Source organism: Lagenorhynchus albirostris, chromosome 3, assembly GCF_949774975.1.
Source record: "Lagenorhynchus albirostris chromosome 3, mLagAlb1.1, whole genome shotgun sequence".
Lineage (NCBI taxonomy): Eukaryota > Metazoa > Chordata > Mammalia > Artiodactyla > Delphinidae > Lagenorhynchus > Lagenorhynchus albirostris.
The window spans coordinates 48,689,066-48,712,528 of record NC_083097.1 but is presented as its reverse complement, the minus strand read 5'-3'; the positions used below and the strand labels follow the sequence as shown (position 1 = coordinate 48,712,528).

The following is a 23,463-nucleotide window of genomic DNA, read 5'->3' as shown; positions in this document are numbered from 1 at the left end:
GGAACTCATCTAGGCAGGAAACACAAGAGAAGGAAAAGAGCTGCAATAACAAACCCAAAACAATTAAGAAAATGGTAATAGAAACATACATATCGATAACTACCTTAAATGTAAATGGATTAAATGCTCCAACCAAAAGACATAGTCTGGCTGAATGGTTACAAAAATAAGACCGGTATATATTGCTGTCTACAAGGGGCCCACTTCAGACCTAGGGACATATACAGACTGAAAATGAGGGGATGGAAAAAGATATTCCATGCAAATGAAAATCAAAAGAATGCTGGAGTAGCAATTCTCATATCAGACAAAATAGACTTTAAAATAAAGACCATTGGGCTTCCCTGGTGGCGCAGTGGTTGAGAGTCCGCCTGCCGATGCAGGGGACACGGGTTCGTGCCCCGGTCCGGGAAGATCCCACATGCTGCGGAGCGGCTGTGCCCGTGAGCCATGGCTGCTGAGCCTGCGCGTCCGGAGCCTGTGCTCTGCAACGGGAGAGGCCACAACAGTGAGAGGCCCGCGTACCGCAAAAAAATAAAAAAAAAAAAAAAAAAAATAAAGACCATTATAAGAGATGAAGAAGGACACTGCATAATGATCAAGGGCTCAATCCAAGAAGAAGGTATAACAATTGTCAATATTTATGCAGCCAACATAGGAGCACCTCAATACATAAGGCAAATGCTAACAGCCATAAAAGGGGAAATTGACAGTAACACAATCATAGTAGGGGACTTTAACACCCCACTTTCACCAATGGACAGGTATCCAAAATGAACTAAGAAAACAAGCTTTAAATGACTCATTAAACAAGATGGACTTAACTGATATTTATAGGACATTCCATCCAAAAACAACAGAATACACTTTCTTCTCAAGTGCTCATGGAACATTCTCCAGGATAGATCATATCTTGGGTCACAAATCAAGCCTTGGTAAATTTAAGAAAATTGAAACCATATCAAGTATCTTTTCTGACCACAATGCTATAAGACTAGATATCAATTATAGGAAAAGAACTGTAAAAAATACAAACACATGGAGGCTAGAGAATACACTAGTAAATGACCAAGAGAAAACTGAAGAAATCAAAGAGGAAATCAAAAATTACCTAGAAACAGATGACAATGAAAACACAATGACCCAAAACCTATGGGATGCAGCAAAATAGGTTCTAAGAAGGAAGTTTACAGCAATACAATCCTACCTCAAGAAACAAGAAACATCTCAAATAAACAACCTAACCTTACATCTAAAGCAATTAGAGAAAGAAGACCAATAAAGCCCTAAAGTTAGCAGAAGGAAAGAAATCATAAAGATCAGATCAGAGGTAAATGAAAAAGAAATGAAGGAAACAATAGCAAAGATCAATAAAACTAAAAGCTGGTTCTTTGAGAAGATAAACAAAATTGATAAACCATTAGCCAGACTCATCAAGAAAAAAAGGGAAAAGACTCAAATTAATAGAATTAGAAATGAAAACGGAGAAGTAACAACTGACACTGCAGAAATACGAAGGATCATGAGAGATTACTACAAGCAACTATATACCAAATAAAATGGACAACCTGGAAGAAATGGACAAATTCTTAGAAAAGCACAACCTTCCGAGACTGAACCAGGAAGAAATAGAAAATATAAACAGACCAATCATAAGCATTGAAATTGAAACTGTGATTAAACATCTTCCAACAAACAAAAGCCCAGGACCAGATGGCTTCACAGGTGAATTCTATTAAACATTTAGAGAAGAGCTAACACCTATCCTTCTCAAACTTTTCCAAAATATAGCAGAGGGAGGAACATTCCCAAACTCATTCTACGAGGCCACCATCACCCTGATACCAAAACCAGACAAAGATGTCACAAAAAAACAAAACCACAGGCCAATATCACCAATGAACATAGGTATAAAAATCCTCAATACTAGCAGAATACTAGCAAACAGAATCCAACAGCACATTAAAAGGGTCATACACCATGATCAAGTGGGGTTTATCCTATGAATACAAGGATTCTTCAGTATATGTAAATCAATCAATGTGATAAACCATATTAACAGATTGAAGGAGGAAAATCATTTGATCATCTCAATAGATGCAGAAAAAGCTTTTGACAAAATTCAACATGCATTTATGATAAAAACCCTCCAGAAAGCAGGCATAGAAGGAGTTTACCTCAATATAATAAAGGCCATATATGACAGACTCACAGCCAACATCATTCTCAATGGTGAAAAATAGAAACTACTTCCACTAAGATCAGGAGCAAGACAAGGTTGCCCACTCTCACTACTATTATTCAACATAGTTTTGGAAGTTTTAGCCACAGCAATCAGAGAAGAAAAAGAAATAAACGGAATCCAAATCGGAAAAGAAGTAGTAAAACTGTCACTATTTGCAGATCACATGATACTATATATAGAGAACCCTAAAGAGCTACCAGAAAACTACTAGAGCTAATCAGTGAATTTGGTAAAGTAGCAGGATGCAAAATTAATACACAGAAATCTCTGGCATTCCTATACACTAATGATGAAAAGTCTGAAAATAAAATTAAGGAAACACTCCCATTTACCACTGCAACAAAAAGAATAAAATACGTAGGAATAAACCTACCTAAGGAGACAAAAGACCTGTATGCAGAAAACTATAAGACACTGATGAAAGAAAGTAAAGATAATACCAATAGATGGAGAGATATGCCATGTTCTTGGATTGGAAGAATCAACATTGTGAAAATGACTATACTACCCAAAGCAATCTACCGATTCAATGCAGTCCCTATGAAACTACCAATGGCATTTTTTCACAGAACTAGAATAAAAAATTTCACAATTTGTATGGAAACACAAAAGACCCCAAATAGCCAAAGCAATCTTGAGAAAGAAAAACAGAGCTGGAGAAATCAGGCTCCCTGACTTCAGACTATACTACAAAGCTACAGTAATCAAGACAGTATGGTACTGGCACAAAAACAGAAAGATAGATCAATGAAACAGGATAGAAAGCCAGAGATAAACTCACACATATATGGTCACCTTATCTTTGATAATGGAGGCAAAAATATGCAATGGAGAAAAGACAGCCTCTTAATAAGTAGTGCTGGGAAAACTGGACAGCTACATGTAAAAGAATGAAATTAGAACACTCCCTAACACCATATACAAAAATAAATTTCAAGTGGATGAAAGTTCTAAATGTAAGGCCAGACACTATAAAACTCTTAGAGGAGAACATAGGCAGAACACTCTATGACATAAATCACAGCAAGATCCTTTATGACCCACCTCCTAGAGAAATGGAAACAAAAATAAACAAATGGGATGTAATGAAACTTCAAAGCTTTTTCACAGCAAAGGAAACCATAAATAAGATGAAAAGAAAACCCTCAGAATGGGAGAAAATATTTGCAAATGAAGAAACTGACAAAGGATTAGACTCCAAAATATACAAGCAGCCCATGCAGCTCAATATCAATTAAAAAACAAACAACCCAATCCAAAAATGGGCAGAAGACCTAAAGAGACATTTCTCCAAAGAAGATAGATTGCCAGCAAACACTTGAAAGGATGCTCAGCGTCACTAATCATTAGAGTAATGCAGATGAAAACTACAGTGAGGTATCACCTGACAGCAATTAGAATGACCATCATCAAAAAGTGTACAAACAATAAATGCTGGAGAGGGTGTGGAGAAAAGGGAACCCTCTTGCATTGTTGGTGGGAATGTAAATTGATACAGCCACTATGGAGAACAGTATGGAAGTTCCTTAGAAAACTAAAAATAGAACTACCATGAGACCCAGCAATCCCACTACTTCACATATACCTGGAGAAAACCATAATTCAAAAAGAGTTATGTACGACAGTGTTCTTTGCAGCACTGTTTACAATAACCAGGACATGGAAGCCACGTAAGTGTTCATCGACAGATTAATGGATAAAGAAGATGTAGTACATATATACAATAGAATATTACTCAGACATAAAAAGAAACAAAATTGAGTTATTTGTAGTGAGGTGGATGGACCTAGAGTCTGTCATATAGAGTGAATTAAGTCAGAAAGAGAAAAACAAATACCGTATGCCAACACATATGTATGGAATCTAAAAAAAAATGGTTCTGAAGAACCTAGGGGCAGGACAGGAATAAAGACGCAGGTATAGAGAATGGACTTGAGGACATGGGGAGGGAGAAGGGTAAGCTGAGACAAAGTGAGAGAGTAGGATTGACATATATACACTACCAAACTTAAAATAGATAGCTAGTGGGAAGCAGCCGCATAGCATAGGGAGATCAGCTCAGTGCTTTGTGAACACCTAGAGAGATGAGATAGGGAGGGTGGGAGGGAGGCGCAAGAGGGAGGGGATATGGGGATATATGGATACGTACAGCTGATTCACTTTGTGATACAGCAGAAACTAACAACATTGTAAAGCAATTATACTCTAGTAAAGATGTTAAAAAAAAATACATAAACTTTGTACCCCAGCATATACTTTTTAGCTTTAGTTAACTTCCCAGTGACAGAGGGATGGGATATTTTAAGAAATAATAGTGATCCTGATTAAGAAATCCTCAGATTTCACTCAGCATTAAGAGTATTTAGAATAATTAATGCATTTTGATTTATTATATAGAATCCGATGTCGGGTGTTATTTTGCTAGGCCATTTTCCTCAAAATAATATTAATCCAATTTATGGTAAGGGCTCTAAGGGGCTTGCTGTCCCTCTCTGAGAATCCTTTATGCCTCTTTTCACACTGATTCTTAAAAGTAAGATCAGTTTTAGAAGTCTTGAAGCTATTGAAATCTTCTGGATATGTAACAACTGGGTGCATCTGTTAAATGGGTCAGCATTTTAGGTCAGCCAGACTCTGTGTGTCACTGGGGCCTGTCATTTACCAGTTACAACTCTCTCTTTATGGCAGGGGTCCCCAACCCCTGGGCTGTGGACTGGTACTGGTCTGCTGCCTGTTAGGAACTGGGCTGCATGGCAGGAGGTGAGTGGTGGGAGAGTGAGCAAAGCTTCATCTGCCGCCCCCCATCGCTTCCCATCGCTCGCGTTACCTCCTAAACCATCTCCACCCACAACCCCAGTATGTGGAAAAATTGTCTTCCGCAGAACCGGTCCCTGGTGCCAAAAATGTTGGGAACCGCTGTTTTATTGTGTTTTTCTCAAGGAAGGCCAAAGCTTTTCAAATAGAAATCACAAACTCAAGAGATGGAAGAGAGACAAATACAGAAAGGGGAAGAGGTCAGTAAAAAATAACAAGTGGAGAGGATGGCATAGGGTAAGATCCCATAAAATAAATAATGTATGTGACACTATTATAGCTAAGGAATATGCTAAAAAATTGGAAGCACTGTGAATCTGTTTCTAATATTGCAGAACTCAACCCCAAAGGAGAAAATAATCCATTCACTATTCCTGCATTATAAGGAAGACACTTCCCCACTTCCACAGTGTCTGAAGGAGCTCCTAGTTCCTGGTTGCTGTCTGTCAGTACCTGATGGAACTGGTTTCAAAACTGCATCAAGGTAGTGAAGATGAAGAATGGGTCTAACATTTTTAGTTGTGTGAGTGTTATGTGCCTGACACTGTGCTAGACCCTTTTATATAGATGTGGGTTTGTAAACTGGCCTAACAGAGAATCTTTACCCTGGAAGATTTTTCTTTGGGGAATCTGAGAAGCCCAGGAGAAAATTCCTAAAGAGACTGACGTAGAGGACTCACTAAGAAATGCACAGATCAGCATATGTAGGATAAGACCCCACACTAACAGGCTCTCCTGCATGTCCTGTGTCTCCAAGTAGCTCTTTGGTGCTCCCCTCTGACTAGAAGAGGAGAGGCAAGGAGCATAAGACATTGGGGACTGTCTATATGTAAAAGACAGAGACCAGCATCACAGGAGAAAAGTAATTTGTAGGAAAAAAAGACCATGCATAGATCTAAAACCTGAAAAAATAATTTAATCTGTTTGAAAAAATTAAAGAAGATATTGTATCTATGAAACAAGAGTAACATGGTATAAAAAAAGAAAAAGAATATCAGAAAAAAAAAAGAGTTCCTGGAAATATAAAAATGATACCAGATGTAAAAATTCAATAGAAGGCCAAAAGATAAAATGAGTAAGTCTCCCAGAAGTATTAAAAACATATAAGAGAGATTGGAGAGAAATTATAAGAGAATTAGAGGATCATTTCAGGATGCCCAAATCCCAATAAAAGTTATTCTAGAAAGAAAGAACAAGTAAAATGGGAAAATTATTTTTAGAATTTTCAAGAATCGAAGGACATAGTTTTGTAATTATTCTTTCGATCAAAAGAATACATCTAGTGCCCAACCTATGACCCACAACAAACCGTATTCTTACAAAATTTTCAGAACACTGAGAACAAGAGAAAAGATAAAAGCTTTTAAGAAAGAAACACAATTTATTTACAAAAGATCAAGAATCAGATTGGCATCAGAATTCTCAATAGTTACACTAGACACCTGCAGAAAATGGAGAAATACCTTCAAAATTCTGAGGGAAAATGATTTCAAACCTGAAATTATATATCCAAATGAAAGATTGATTAAGGATGAAGATAGGATAAAGACATTTTTCAATGTGCAAGGCCTCCATTTTTCTCTGATGCATCAATTTTCTAGGAAATCACTGGAGATAGTATAACATGAGGTAGTAAACCAAGATAGAAGAGATGGAATCCAGGAAACAGAAGACCAACATAAGATGGAGGCAAAGGAAGGTCCACGGTTACCATGGAGAGAAATTCTAGAAAAACATTACGCACCAGGTGTAGAGGACAACAACTGGGGGCTAGAGCAGGTCAGGAAATGCTGGGAAAGATGTTTCCAAGAAGACGAAATTAAGAGACTACATGCTGTATCTGCATGTTCTGGGAGAGGTTTAGACTCCTGGGGAGAGTTCGGGGTTACTAATTCACTTGAGGATAAAAAGTTATGCAAGAAAAGAAATAAAAACCCAGACGTTTTATAGTTACAATCACGTCAGTATTAAAAATTCCAACCAAAGTTATGGCATAGCTCTATAGCTGTGATTAGCAGAGTTGGGAGATGGGAAAGGCACATGGGTGAGCAGGGAGGAGCGAGGCAGCTGGAGAGAGTGGGAAGTGAATAGATAATGTCTAAAATGGAAAGATCAAGAAGAAATAGTTTGGTAACGAGGGTATAAATACCGGAAGAGTGATCGCAATGATTGTTTTAGAGAACCATGTATGTCTTTAAATGTGTGTGTGTGTGTGTGTGTGTGTGTGTGTGTGTGTGTGTGTGTGTGTCTTTCATGAAAAGTGAGAACTAAGTTAAAAATACAAGGAAAGCATTTTGGAAAGCAAATTGATAAGAAAGTGAAACGTTTGTTTAATGGGGAAGTGATGCTTGTTCCAAAGAGGTCAAGGCTGGGTACATGTGCACATGGCTGGGTAGCTCTTCCTCTGTGAGGCGCTTGGTTAGATAACTCTCCATAGGCACGTTTCTAAATCATCTTTGTGACTAGGGTGTTTTAATAATTCTACAGTCTTAATCAAGGCAGAGGCACTTCATCACCAGGGAAAGATGCCTAGAGCTTTGATGATAAGAAATTAATGGATATGCTCATAGCTCAGGACCTCCTTTCATCCACCAAGAAATAGTATTGAAAGCTGATACATGTTAAATTCTTTGCTGATTAAAAAAAGTAATAATAGGTCTTTGTGTTGTGCTGCAGAGTTACCTTTGGCTAAAATCATCCTCTTGACCATTTATCACTTTGCTCCCCAAGCCCTGGACTCAGGTGGGAAGTGGATTGAGTCCTCTGTAAACCCCATTAATTACAGATACACAAGAAATATCTTCTTTGATTTTCTTTTCTCCAAAAGGCAAACTGATTTGTTCTCTTTTCTACCACCTACACAAAGTAATCTTCCCAAGTAATATTAACATTTAGAATACACAGTCCCTCAGATGATCACTGGACCCATGACTTACTCATCCCAAGCACCGGATACTAATAACATTTTAAAAACATCCATGCCTGGCTTCCTGAGGTCTCTCTAGAGACTGGAGGAGAACACTGAAAGTACAGAAAACTTACTTTGCTCTTGAGGAGACTTCGTAAGAGCAGTTTTTTCAAAGATTAGAAGATTCTTGAATATTTTTGCCGTATAGATTTGTGGATGGATTGAACTACAGTCATTTTCATTAACTGTTTGGTCCTATATGCTTTATTTGGCCACATTCCTATAGAAGGCATTCCCCTAATACCCATGTACATGATAGAATAATAAAATGCAAGGACCAAGATAGGCCCACAAACTGGCCGATAGAGGGGGGTATTCTCAGTTTCTGGCTGTTCAGGCGGAGGCAGGATCTGGCCTCTTTAGATTCTAAGTGGGAGATGGGCAGCTGGATTTACCAACCCACCAACACCCTACACAATACCAAAGAAGGAGTTCTATAAAAGGAATCCCAGTGGAGTTAGGGAAGGGGAATGGATGCTGGAAAACCAATAAATGACACATATACATAACAATACTCCTTTCCTCCCAATCCCAGATACCTGTATAACCAGCAATTAATAAACCCTTAAAAAGTGATAGTTGGGTCTTCCCTGGTGGCGCAGTGGTTGAGAGTCCGCCTGCCGATGCAGGGGACACGGGTTCGTGCCCCAGTCCGGGAAGATCCCACATGCCGCGGAGCAGCTGGGCCCGTGAGCCATGGCCGCTGGGCCTGCGCGTCCGGAGCCTGTGCTCCGCAACGGGAGAGGTCACAACAGTGAGAGGCCCATGTATCGAAAAAAAAAAAAAAAAAGTGGTAGTTGATAAAGGTTTAAAGAATTAACCTTAAAAGTTTGCAACAAATATTTATTAAGCATGAGTAATTCACTTAATCTTCCCAACAACTCAGTAAAGTAGAATTTACAATCCCCCTCTTTTTTTTTTTTTGCCGCACGCGGGACTCTCACTGCTGTGGCCTCTCCCGTTGTGGAGCACAGGCTCCGGACGCGCAGGCCCAGCGGCCATGGCTCACGGGCCCAGCCGCTCCGCGGCATGTGGGATCCTCCCGGACCGGGGCAGGAACCCGCGTCTTTGCATGGGCAGGCGGACTCCCAACCACTGCGCCACCAGGGAAGCCCTACAATCCCCTTTTAAGGTGAGAAAACTGAGGCTTGCACAGATAAAAATCATTTTCCCAAGGTCACCCAAATAATAAATGAAGAAGCTGGAGTTCAGTCTAATTTCTGTTTGAATCCAAACTGACACTGGTGCTATAGTAATGGTAAGTCCCAAAATCGAGTGGGGCAAATGAAACTGACCTGATGTTTTTAGGGAAAAAAATTACCACATTAATTAACCCACAGTAATTTTGTGGGCCTGCGTAAGAAATTTTTAAAAATTGAGACTAAACTTGAAAGAACTGGTTCTATTTGCCACAGGTCATGAGACACATGCAATAAACAGGGAAAAAACATTTAACTAGTTTATTCAAGACTAAAGAGAAACTGGTTTTCCCTAGGATCTTCCATCAGGAGAATCAGTAGAGTGTGCGCAGGGAACATTCAAGTTTGTTGCATGACATGAACAAGGATGTGACCAGACTTTCAATATTCTTCAGGTCCATGCCCTTCACCACTGGCAGCTATGAGTTAACGTGGAAACAGAGGCCAAGTGTAGAGACTTATGTTCCTTATTGTGGACACAGGACCAGGTCAGGGAGACCTATTTTTTTAAAGCAGTCTAAGCTTCCAAAGCTTTTGGAATTCATGTATAACCTTACTGATGAGCCATGCTATTGGACAAATTTAATTTGAAACTAAGAGGAAAAAATAGAGCCTGGTACAGTTATTTCTGGAAATATGGGCTTACAGATGTAAACTAGAGGCGTGTGGGTTAAACTGGTGGTGCCTGGGAGTGCCAGTCATTACTCATTGTAGAAATGCCCTAAGCCTGAGAAGTAACACTTTTTTTTTTTTAAGTTGCGTAGTTTTTTGGTAGAAATTAAGTCACAGTTTTGGAGCAGATTCACCGGTAGTGTTGTACAAGCTTTCAGTCTCTACAGGTATCCTTAGAACTTGAACGTCAGGGGAGAGGAATCGTCAACCACCTGTCTTAGCAATGTGGCTGTTTCTCCAGGGACTGATGAGCAGAGGGTGAACTGGGCCGACCAGGCAGCCCTTAGAATTTGGGTCTGTATGAACCTCAGAGCTAACCCCAAATTTCTAATGATGTAGTCAAATTCTAGACAATATTTGGGTCTATCTGGGCCTGTGAAAATACGTCCTCTTAAAGAAACCAATGCCATTAAAGCTGAGATGCCAACTTAGAATCAGAATTGAGGAAGCGCTGTAGGGATAAAGCCTCCAGTTCTTGAAAACAGTCTAATTTAGCATCTTACTTTACAATATTCTTATTAACTGGACAAAAAATTCTGAAAGATGAGTGAATAAACTGATTTTGTAATATTTTCATATGCTATTAAAGTTTGAATTTTTAGTAGTTTACAGGATTTATGCATAATCATTTTGTCAATTTAAAAAGCCATGTGACTACACACACACACGTTTCTGATTGCACGAGTCATTATTTGAAAGTGCCCTTTGCCACACAGTTTTTACTTAGCTGCCTTAAGATTAAATCTGCTAGTGGTTAAGAATCCACCTGCCAATGCAGGGGACACAGGGTCAAACCCTGGTCTGGGAAGATCCCACATGCCACAGAGCAACTAAGCCCATGTGCCACAACTACTGAGCCTGCGCTCTAGAGCCTGCGAGCCACACTACTGAGCCCACGTGCCACAACTACTGAAGTCCACTTGCCTAGAGCCCGTGCTCTGCAACAAGAGAAGCCACTGCAATGAGAAGCCTGCGCACCGCAACGAAGAGTAGTCCCTGCTTGCCGTGGCTAGAGAAAGCCCTTGCGCAGCAATGAAAACCCAACGCAGCCAAAAATAAATAAATAAAAATTAATTTTAAAAAAAAGAAAAAAAAGGTACTTTTCTTTAAAAAAAAAAGATTAAATCTGCTAACAGCAAATATCTACACAAGTTTTCTCAATTTTAATAGATATCCTTGAAACCGGAAATACTTTTAAGTCTCCAAACCATGAATTTTTACACTGTGTTCTTGGGATTTGTGTTGCTGGAGGACATATTTTTGGGGGCAGTTCCACCACAGGGGCAGACAGGCTTGTCAATGAAGTCACTCTATTTCACATATCTGAAAAGTCTCAGTTTCTTTGTAATATGTCAGGTGGAGAAAAGGAGGCATAGGAAAATCATATCTGTTATTCACTTTCATAGCATCCTCAGGGTTTCTTCATAACACTTACTGTAATTATAACTAAGGCGCTATGTTCATGAAGTGTTTAGCGCCTGTCTCCCATTAGAGTATAAATTCTGTGAGTGCAGGGTCTGTGTCTGTGTTGTATCTGCTGTATTCCCATTGAGCCCAGTTCCTGAAACTTGAAATGCGGTCAGTAATTGGTTAAACAAATGAATGAACAAAGCGAGGAAGTGACCTGTTCAAGGACACATAGAATCAACAGCTGAAGGGAAGAAGAGGGGTGGTTGTGAAAGGAACTTAGAGTAAAAGTCCCAAAGTAGAGCTTTTCTCTCGAAATGGAAATAAGGTTATTTGAAAAAAACTCCTTTGGGTGAAACATCATTTTATTTTGTAAAATAATCGTTTAACTTACAATGTTAAAGGTAAGCTTATAAATAGAATTCAATAACTTGGGACTTTCCTGGTGGTGCAGTGGTTAAGAATCTGCCTGCCAATGCAGGGGACACGGGTTCCAGCCCTGGTCCAGGAAGATCCCACATGCTGCAGAGCAACTAAGCCCATGTGCCACAACTACTGAGCCTGTGCCCTAGAGCCCATGAGCCACAACTACTGAGGCCGTGTGCCACAACTACTGAAGCCTGTGCACCTACAGACAGTGCTCCGCAACAAGAGAAGCCACTGCAATGAGAAGCACGCACACCGCAATGAAGAGTAGCCCCTGCTTGCCTCAACTAGAGAAAGCCCGCGCACAGCAACGAAGATCCAACACAGCCCAAAATAAATAATTAATTAATTTAAAAAAGAATTTAATAACTTGATAAAATAGTTCTGTACTCAGTGTGAGGCCTGGTTGGAGTGAGTATTGAGGACTAGAAAAGTTATTGTTATTCAGTAATAATATGATGTTACTTATCATATTATTAAACAAAAACTTGTATACCAGTATTCATTAAGCATTATTCATTATAATGTTTCTCAAAGTGGAAACAATCCAAATGTGCATCAACTGATAATGGATAAACAAAATGTAATATATACATATCATGGGATATTCTTTAGCCAATAAAAGGACTGAAGTACTGATTCATGTTACAACATGGATGAACCTTGAGGACATTATGCTAAGTAAAAGAAACCAGCCCCAAAAGGCCACATGTTATATTATTTTACTCTTGGGAAATGTCCAGAATATGCAAATTCATGGAGACGTGAACAGATGATTAGTTGCCTGGAGCTGGGGGAGAAGGCAAAATGGGGAGATTGCTTAATGGGTATGGGGTTTCTTTTTGATCTGCTGAAAATGTTCTGGAATTACATAGTCATTGCACAACATTGTGAATGTACTAAAAGCCACTGACTTGTACACTTTAAAATGGTTAAAATGGTGAATTTTATGTTATGTGAATTTTACCTCAATTGAAAAAAAACCCAAATGATTAAAAAAAAAGCCATATTAACATATCCATTTACTTTGCAATGGTATTTGGAGGAGGAGGACTGGAAATGCAAATTGTTTTCAAAACATAGGTTTAAAGACTTTTTTTGGCTGGGAACTGATTTTCAGTGTATTAAAAACATGGACTTAATTGAAAAATAGGCTAGTCAGTCTAGGCTCTTTCTTCATTTATTCATCATTATGATGGCAAATAGCAGTGTCTATTAAATAAATTGCAGTATCTAGGTTGGCTTCTCTGGGTTAAGGCTGCAACTCAGCCACCTAACACATTAACTTTGGCAAGTTAGGTAGACTCTCTGTGTCTCACTTTCTTCGTCTGAAAAATGAGTATAATAATAGTGCCTACCTTTGTACTCCTAGTGAGATAGTGCATCGTGTATTTCAATCCTTGCCTGCATATTAGGGTGCTGACTTTTTTTTTAATGACGAGTTCCCAGGTGATTCTAATGGACAGGCAGTCTAGAGAACCACTAATGTATAAAAGGCATTGCAGCAACATGCCTGGCACATGGTAAGCAGTAAATAAATGGTAGTTTAATAATGTTGTTAAGGACTTATCAATTATATTATTTTATAAGATTCAAGTGTATCTGCTCTAGCATAAAAAGTAATGTGGGAGGCCGGGATAAAAGGACGTAGGAGGAAGAAATATATTTCCACAGAAATTTATATTTTATTTAACAAAGAGCATTATACCATCTAGTCAACAGGTAGATTCTTGTATTTTAGTAGAAGCTCCTTGAATTTTTTTTTGTTTCTTTTTTAATTTTATTGAAGTATAGTTGATTTACAATGTTGTGTTAATTTCTGCTGTACAACAAAGAGATTCATATATACATATACATAATATATATATTGTTTTTCATATGCATTTGAATTTTGTTTAATGGAATTTCCCTATACAGCTAATTCACCTAACATATTTGAAATACCCTTATTTATTAGCAAATTGTATGCTCTCAAAAATCATTCTCTTGCTTTGGTGTGCTTCATTGGTGTGAAAGTATCGTTTTTTAAATAAAAAGGATAAAACTCTTGGACACAAAAATACAAAACTTCGATAATTATGTGCAGATAAAATACAGTGTTATGGACTGATGTTTGTGTCCCTCCAAAATTCATATGTTGAAATCCTAACCCCCAGTGTGATGGTATTAGGAGGTAGGGCCTTTGGGAAATGATTAGGTCATGAGCGTGGAGCCCTCATGAATGGGATTAACACCCTTACGGAAGGGACCCCACAGAGCTCTTCAGCCTTTCTGCCACGTGAGGACACAGTTAGAAGCCAGCCATCTGCAGCCTGGAAGAGGGCCGTCCCCAGAACCCGACCATGCTCACACCCTGATTTCAGACTTCCGGCCTCAAGAACTGTGAGAGGGACAGTTTTGAGGGCATTAGCCCTCTGTGGCTCCCTTTGCCTGGCAAAGCAATAAGGCTATTCTTTTCTGCTTCCCCCCAGCCCCCGCAAAGAAAAAAAGAACTGTGGGAAACAAATTTTTGTTGTCTATAAGCCACCCGGTCTGTGTTATATATATCACATCTTTTTTATCTATTCATCTGTTGATGTACACTTAGGTGGCTTCTGTATCTTGCAGTTGTAAATAATGCTGCTATGAACATTGGGGTGCATGTATCTGTTTGAATTAGTGTTTTGGGGGTGTTTTTTGATATATACCAGGAGTGGAATTGCGGTAGCTTATATGGTAGCTCTGTTTTTAGTTTTCTGAGACACCTCCATTTTGTTTTCCGCAGTGGTGGCACCAATTTACATTCCCACCAACAGTGTACAAGGGTTCCCTTTTCTTCAAATCCTCACCAACATGTGTTACTTGTATTCTTTTTTTTTTTTTTTTTGCAGTACGCAGGCCTCTCACCGCTGTGGCCCCTCCCACTGCGGAGCACAGGCTCCGGACGCGCAGGCTCAGCGGCCATGGCTCACGGGCCCAGCCGCTTTGCGGCATGTGGGATCTTCCCGGACCGGGGCACGAACCCGCGTCCCCTGCATCGGCAGGCGGACTCTCAACCACTGCACCACCAGGGAAGCCCTGTATTCTTTTTAATGATAGACATTCTGACAGGTGTGAGGTGACATATTGTGGAAACACATTATTATTTAAAGTAAGTTACTCAAATATTTGTTCTTTGTATAACAAGGTATTATATACATTTAAGATGATGTAGATAGGTAGGTTATATATCTGTGAATTTCACTTTAGGATAGTACAGAGTGCATTATAAAATATTTTTTATAAGAAGGATCTGGTATGGTTGAGGGTCACCAATGATAAATGCATTCTGATGCTAATGTATATTGCAGTGAGGAGAGAGAGAGGAAAGATAATGTTTTACATTTGCCTAATAATAGTCAGGTACAGTGTTTTGTATGCAATCTCACTGTGTATGCTATGTCATCCTTCTAAGATAGGTGATATTATTCTTCTCCCTTTCACAGATGAAGATACTGCGGCTTAAGGAGGTTTATTAACTTCTTCATTCTCTCATGTCCACTATGTGCACTGTGTGCACTATAGGTATTCAGAAGAGAGCTGGGAATGGAAAAGACATGATTTCTGCCCTCAAGGAGCTTATATTTTAGTGAAGAGAGAGAGAATAAAGCAAAGCAGTAAATAAGACAAGTCATGTTGTGACGGGTGTCATGGAGAAACTCGAATGAAATGACTTCAGAAGACTTGCCCAAAGTCACATAACTAGTGAGTGGTGGGCTTTCCATCTGAATGTAGACATTGCTTTTTGGTTGTAGTAACCACTGAATGACTATTACTCGTATCACATTACAAGGTCATCACCTCTTCTAAGTTGTCTAGAAAGATGCCAAAATGTATGAACAAGAAACCAAGTAGAAAGATCTGTTCAAAGCAGCTATATTACTGGGTATTTTTTTCTTTTTGCATTCCAGTCAGATGAAGTGCCCACATGACACTGGTAATTACAACAGTTGCTGGTTCTGTACTGTGCAGTATTTTAGTTTTTAACATTACTGATACTTATGAAAATGCATTTCTAAGTAAATAAGTTTAAATGCTTTTCTGATTTCTTAAGTGTGATTTTCAGAAACATCCTCAGTTTTATTCCCCTGTGGTAATGTATCTGTCACACCCAATTTCTGATGTGTCTCCACTCTATGAGATGAGAAAAATGTGTACAGAAAACAGATGTGATACTCTTAAAAATGAAATAGGAGGGGCTTTGGGTCAGATATTTGGAAGGGTGATTATAGTCATTCTATGGATAAGTGGTACAGAGGTAGGTAAGGCTTCTGTTACAAAGAGATGATCTTTAAGCCGAAAGTCTAGACTGTGAAAATGTCTGGGAAAGCCTTTTGAAACGAAAAAAAGTTGGAAAGTTATGTTCTACCCTCAAGAAAAAGATCAATGTTAGAAAATGTAGTGATTGCTACTATGAGATAAATATTAGAGAGAAAAGCACACAGGTTTTTTTTATATATATCTTAAAGCTTTGTTCAAGTTATTTATTCCTTTAATAAGCATAGTGATAAGCAGATCTTTTGTTTGGTGGTTTTAATCATGATTTCAACTCTCCAGAAAAAAAGAGAATGAAATATAAGGAAAGTGCTGCTTTATTGGTCCTGGTTATTGGTACCAAGGAAATCATCCTCCTGGTCCTCATGGCCACACACCCACCTGGACTTTTGATGCTGTGACTATTTTCCTAGATGAAAACAGCCTGCAAGGAGAAATCAAAAGCTTCAGGAGGACAAATCTTGTAAACTCCAACTTATTACATAATGACGATTATCATACCTCCACTTACGTATCAAGCAGAGTTCATGTAAAGCTTAGGGTAGTTGTGTTTTTTGAAAACATGCCAAATACCTAGTCATCTTTTTCATTCATTCTTTAGTTTTTATATCATGTTCTTAAAGATACCCAGAGATAAATAACCTGTGTTTACTATTTAAAATGGCTACATCAAATAAAAGGTGATTTTACATATGTGTATTTCATAAAACATTTCCTACTCTTATTCTTAACTATTCCTTTTATCTTTATAGATGCTCAGTCTTTTGCCAAAAGCCAATCTAACATTCCTACTTTGAGTATGTTGCTTTAAAGGCACACTTCTCCCTAATAGTAATTAGCAATCTTATAATGAACAGCACAGTTAATTTCTCAAGCAGCATAACTTGCATTGATTTCATAAATTTGAGGGTTAACTTTAATTGTTTCTGTAATAATTTTTTAGTATTCATCACCAAATCCACACTGGTCACCTCAGACTCTGGGGATTTAGTAGCTATCTTTTATATTCAGTTCATCTTTTGCAACTATATTGGCCAACTTGCAAATTTATCTGCAGTGTGCCTGGGTGGTTATGTAGAGAAAGCAGCTACTCTCTGGGGGCTAATGCCTGTTCTCCACCAATCAGAATGCAGTTCATGATTCATTAGGTTTGTTGGCTAGATTATTTAACGTAATTCAATATAAATTATTTAATTCCTAAAGCCGTCCTGGTATTCAATATGAATGAAACAATTATTCCTGGACACAATCACCCAAATCACACCACACAGTTTTACCAAGCCCCAAGACAGTCATTAAATCCCTGCTATTCACTGCTTTACACAGGCTACTCATGCTGAGTTTTTGAGGATTATAACATTACTGAAATTGTTTGCATCCAATAAGGGACTATATATTATTTCTATATTTAATGAGAACATCCCGATTACATAGCAATGTAATTATATACAATCATAAACTATTTCTCGGTAGCAGTTTTGCCTTTGTTTTGATTGTGTCCTTTCTTTTGTCGTCTGTTCTTTTCCATATGGAAAGGAGCAACTCCATTTTTTCCTAATATAAGTCTGCTGCTTAAAGCATTCCTCTAAGCCTATCATCTCTTGACATCATTTCTATCTGGTCAACGGCTTGTGGAAGTAGCATCTAAGGTTGGTGTATTTTCTGTCTTGAATGTAATTTGTATATATCCTCAAACTTGGTGTCCCTTTCTTAGATTAAGCTCTCCGGAGACAGACCCTAAAATAGAGAACTGTGTGCTTCCTGTAGGAAAGTGAGGGAGTCGTGATTGGTAAAGGATTGGCATTGCACCTGGGGCTCAGCCCATTCTAAGGGAACTCTGGAGCTGGGATGGTCTTTGTATCTCTGTATCAACCAGGTATTGGCTGTGGGCTGCTGCCTGGGAGAGGACATGATGCTGTGGCCAAAGGCCATCTCTAGCAAGCTACCAGCAGTCAGTATTCCCAGCAGCTGTGGGAACGAAGGGTCAGTCCTGATGGAGGATCTTAGAGCACCATCTATCCATTACCCCCATTCTAAGGAAAATCTGGGTGAGAAGTATTGACAGAGACTGAGAAATGGAGGAACAGCATGATTTCTTTTATACACAGTCTTGGTTCTTTTCTCTTAAAATATATGAAAAACTGTTACTCTTTCCCCTCCATTTTCCTTTTCTCTCTCCTTTTCCTAAACCGGGACAGGAATGGAATAAGGTAGACCCCAGAGAATTTCAACCCTGGAGAATAGCAAACAGTGTGGTAAAATTGCTGTGAGACCTAGCTGGAACCATCAGAGGTGGAGTTTCTGAGGCCTCTTTAGAGACCTGTGCATAAAAGGGCATTTGAGAAAGGGAAGAAGCTGCTTAAGTTTAGGAGGAGGAGGAGGTCACAAGTGACAATTTGGTTCTTTCCCTCATTACTTCTTACTAGTAAGCACAATGTACTTGTGTATTCACACTGTCATTTCTCTAGCTAGCCACACTTAATGGCATCCTCCAGTCTTAAAGAAGGTTCCTTATGACTCTCAGGTAGAGGCAAAAGAGTCTTTGTTAGCAAAGTCTTCTCTCCACACTTTCCCCTCCCACCACCCACATACCTTTTATCTGACCTGCTGCTTGCTTTTCCATGACCCTCTCTTTCATTCATTTAGTCATTAATTTACTCTTTCGTTTTTTTTTTTTTATGAATGTAAAATTTTTATTCATTTCTTTTGGTACAAACTAGTGTTTATTAAAAAATAATATTTAGGAATTTATTCTCACTGGACATGTTATAGTTAACATCCAAAGACAAAAAATATTTCTTGACAATTTATTATATGCTTAGTACTAAAAAGCTCCTAAATCAGTGTTGGCATTACAAGATTAGAGAGTTGTTTTTGGCTCATGATTATTATAGAAAAACACTGAGGAAAACTTCAGTCATTACAATTGGTAAAGATATAATTTTACATTTCATGAAGGATAGTAGTCATATTTGGCAATAGCCTCATTTATAAACTAAAGTATACTCACTTCGAGGTTGTATTTTGATGCTGTTTCTTTTCACTTCTCGCAAATAACCAACAAGGCACAAACTGCTTCCAATTGACAGTCCAAACAAAGGAGGAATCATGGCTAACCATCTGGTTGCTAATATTTGTTAAAGGCAAATTACAAACTTCAGAGTATGGTTCAACATCACCAAAAGGAGTAAAGTTGCTCCCTCTGACCACCTTATTCCATGAAAAAAGTGTACTTTGACTTCTAAAATGGATTTTAAAAATTCAGTAGAAAGATTTAACAACTATCAACATTTCCAGCACTGATTTTTCTAATACCCAGAAACATCCACTTAGCAGTTGTAAGACTAACTTGAAAAACTGAATATACAAATGTAAATTATTGCCATTAGCTAGTAGGAATCATCACTTGATTCTTAATCCTGTTTATATTTAATTATAAACATAAGACTGATTTTTTTGTGTGTGTGTGGTATGCGGGCCTCTCACTGTTGTGGCCTCTCCCGTTGCGGAGCACAGGCTCCGGACGCGCAGGCTCAGTGGCCATGACCCACGGGCCCAGCCGCTCCACGGCATGTGGGATCTTCCCAGACCAGGGCACGAACCCGTGTCCCCTGCATTGGCAGGCGGACTCTCAACCACTGTGCCACCAGGGAAGCCCAAGACTGATTTTTAGAATAAAAAGAATGAAGAACATCTCCATCATGTGTCTTTGGTTCCCAATAATCCCTTTCAGATAGATCTGTGAAGTAATACAGAGCACGGTGTCGACATACCTTTCATTTCAAAGGCCGAAAAAAATAGGGCTTATTAAGTAGTGAGATCATTTCTATTAGGCTTTATATTAGTATCAATTAATGAGTTAATCAGTCAAACGAGTATCAGTTGATTTAATCTCGCCCAAATGAATGGGTCTCTGTTGGTTGATCAATGCGATAGAGAAACTCTGCAGGTAAGAAGTATCCAAGATATTCCACTATATCTGGGGTGGTGTCATAATGATAGTGTCCACCTTCTCCATGATGACTAAAACAATGAGTGTGCTCCAACCGCAAATCAAACCCTGGGTCTCTGGAGATAAAAACTGGCAGACAAACCAAAGGAGCCTTCATCTCATAAAAACGTAACCATTTATTCACGTCTTCATCAGAGTTCAATGGGCAGGAAGAAAATTCTGCTGGCATAATATGAGTCTTCACTTTTCCCTTCTGAATCACGAAAGTACCTCCCATTCCTACAGGCTTATCTCCATAATGTTTTTCAAGAGTCTGTCTCATACAAGTCACAAAGTTAAGTTTTCCAGTTCTTCTTTTGGCTTTCACCTCAATGACCTTTCCAGGTTGGCCTTCACTGGCAAAAAGATTAGCCAGTAATGCAAACCCAAAATCATGATATTTCTCACTGTATTTCTCAAGTAGGCACCCTCCATCTGCAGAGTTAACTTGAGCAAAGTAACTTCCATTCACAGGAGGTTTGTGTTCACTTTCTGTTTGAACAACTGGCATAAACTCAGAATTGAATCCAAGAGTCTGAAATGGGCCTGCTCCTGCTCCAAGAACAAAAGCTCCAGGAAGCTGGATTTCTTTTGCAATTTTATTTAGATCATAAACTTTTTTTTTATTTGTAAGAGGCAATAAGTAAGGCACACCTCCTACTTCTGCAATTCTAGTTTTCCCACAGATACCTTTTACGGGAAAGGTAAATGGCTCCTTGGTCAAATTAGGGCAATCAACTACAGAGACCTGGACATCAGCAAAGTTATCCGTTAGCCCCTTCTGCAGAACTCCAACAAGCTCCTCTAGACTTGGCACATGAAAAGAATACTCAGCACAAGACATCTTCTTTCTAATCCGTGAGGGAAGCCTAAACCTAAAACCCGATCTTGCCTCAGTCAACTCCGCCTCCTCTGGATCCTGGAGATCCGACCCTGCCCACTCGAAATCGCTCCTCCTCTCACGGAGATCAAAATGGCCTACTCTTTCATTTTTTGACTTCCTACTATGTGCCAGTTTCATTCTGGAGAGCCTGGGTCTCAACTGACTGCCTGGAATTTCAGATATTTGTTTTGCTTCCTTTCTGGTTCTTGTTTGTTCTCCTAACTTCTGAATCATAGCTGGTCCTGATCTAACACCTGTAGGTGTTAGATTTGGTTGGTCCTCTTGTTTCTTGTTATCAGAAACCACTGCTTGACAAACCTGATGTCTTCACCTCCATATCAGACCTGTTAAGTGGTTTCTGAGAACTGCTCTGGTCTTTAAGTCATGATCCATTTCCTCTGATCACAGGTTGTCTACTGGCACCTACAGTCCACTGCCAGCGAATCCACTGTGAGTAAAGGTAAAAATACCCCTAAATAAGAGTAGCTATGGAAAGGCTGAACCAGATCATGGAGGCTGAGGACAACACTTAGGAATGTGGAAAGTTGAACAATAAAATTGGACTCACAGTTTGTCATTAATAACAAATTAATCGTTTGACTTCGTATACATAATTATTTGCCTCTTTTTCATTTCATTTCTCTCCCAGGGACTGAACCCAATTAAACAATTGTTCTGCTTTTCATTTGGAAAACATTTTGATGTCTTTGATTTTATTTTGGTCCAATAGTTTTAGGTCAGTTTACTTATGGTTTAAAGTGGTTCACTTGTTCGTTTTTTTCTTTTCTTTTCTTTATTTTTTTGAAGATCTTTTCTATTTTCTTGCTCAAAAATGTTAAATTTTGTTTTATGACTTGGTTCAATGTAAGTTCCCTATTTCCAAGGGAAAGAGTCAACAGATAGTGTGTACTTGTTTTGAAGTTTAATACCTATTTGGACTTTTCAGTACGTCAGTCTGCCTTGATGCAACATGAAGGATGACAGTGTAACCACAATCCTCCTAAGTGTGTTGCATGCATTAGCTTCTTTAACCCTACAACAGCCATATGATGTAGGCACTGTTATTTCCAATTTAAGAATAAGGAAACAGAGGGATAGAGAGTAACTTGCCCTCTATCACCAAGAGATCCAACTCCAAAGCTGGTGCTCTTGTCCATCAAGTTATACACCTGGTTAGAAATGCACTCCAAGATAATTGCAAAATCTAATTATAATGCCCATTTTGTATGCCTGCCTGCTATTCCCTCATGTTACAGATAACTTCTTCCATAATCTGTTCTGTTTATTCAAGCCAGTAGGCCACAGCTTGTGAAAATTCCCTTGCTGTGCAACTTAAACATGGGAACCTGCTTTTCTATCTCACTTCTTTATTGACTTTCTATATATCTTCTGTTTTCACTTGAAGATATATCTGGAGTCCCTTGACTATCCCTGTTAATTTTTTCCCCTTGCCATGTTTTGTTTTTCATTTTAATTTTGTAACAATGTTATTTGAGTTAGTAAAGATAGAACTTTTATGAAAGACTCAATATCAAAATTAAGTTGCATTGCAAGGCATTATGGGTAAAATTGGAAGGAAGAGTATTTAAAAATCCCTATTGAGGTTCTCTAACTGAGTCTATTTGAGGCTAATGCAGTCATCTCAGCTTGATTTATGATTATATATTCTGACGTATGAAATGCTGTTTGTAAACAGTTTAATAAAAGGCTATTGCTCCAAATTCCAAATTAGCAGTGAGGGTGATTTCTATTAGAAAAGACATTTGTGGAGGATTTTGTTCTTGATACTTAATAAAGTGAGTTCTTTTTCTCAGTATAATACATGCTGTTGACTTGTGGCTCAGCTCTAGGGACCTGATGTTGTATTCAAAGAGTAAAAACATATCTCTGCTCATTGTTTATTTACTACATTTTGGGGTACATATGGCAAAGTTATTTTCCTTACAGTTCCCAGTTCAATTTTTTCTCTTGATTATGTGTTAAAAATATGTGCATAAAGTTCCCTGGTATCTCAGTTTAACAGTGTGAATCTCCAAGCCTCTTTTATTAAATGACATTTCTAGTATTTTAATGAGGGTTTGACATTTTCACATGTTACAATTTTGTTTTATTTTTATATTCATCGAAGTGACTTTCACGCTGCCTTTGTGTGCAGTCGATTTACAATTTCTAAAGGTACTTGGAGACACCTTTTCAGAAAGAAGAAGTACATCAGGAAATCATTCAGGATTCTCAGTGTTAGTATTCAGAGGAGTGTATTTTTTTTTTTTTTTTTTTTGCGGTACGCGGGCCTCTCACTGTTGTGGCCTCTCCCGTTGCGGAGCACAGGCTCCGGACGCGCAGGCTCAGCGGCCATGGCCCACGGGCCCATCCGCTCCGCGGCATGTGGGATCCTCCCGGACCGGGGCACGAACCCGTGTCCCCTGCATCGGCAGGCGGACTCTCAACCACTGCGCCACCAGGGAAGCCCCAGAGGAGTGTATTTTAAAAAGATGATTGCAAGGCTTTAAGTATAGGGGTTTTGTTCTGAGCAACATCTGATACTAGATTCTTTGGAAATGACAA

The 23,463-nt window shown here is 38.9% G+C and overlaps 1 protein-coding gene across 1 annotated transcript; it reads right to left on the bottom strand.

The window, feature by feature from the left end:
- Positions 1–18,831: 18,831 nt before the first annotated feature.
- LOC132518081 (ester hydrolase C11orf54 homolog) lies at positions 18,832–20,964 on the bottom strand. The gene has a single exon (XM_060146095.1). The coding sequence runs from the start codon at positions 20,857–20,859 to the stop codon at positions 19,912–19,914; it is 948 nt and encodes a 315-aa protein (XP_060002078.1). The 5' UTR covers positions 20,860–20,964; the 3' UTR covers positions 18,832–19,911.
- Between the last annotated feature and the right edge of the window lie 2,499 nt (positions 20,965–23,463).

Coding starts and splice junctions, on each gene's coding strand:
- LOC132518081 (XM_060146095.1), bottom strand. CDS start 20,859: ATGTCTTGTGCTGAGTATTCTTTTCATGTGCCAAGTCTAGAGGAGCTT.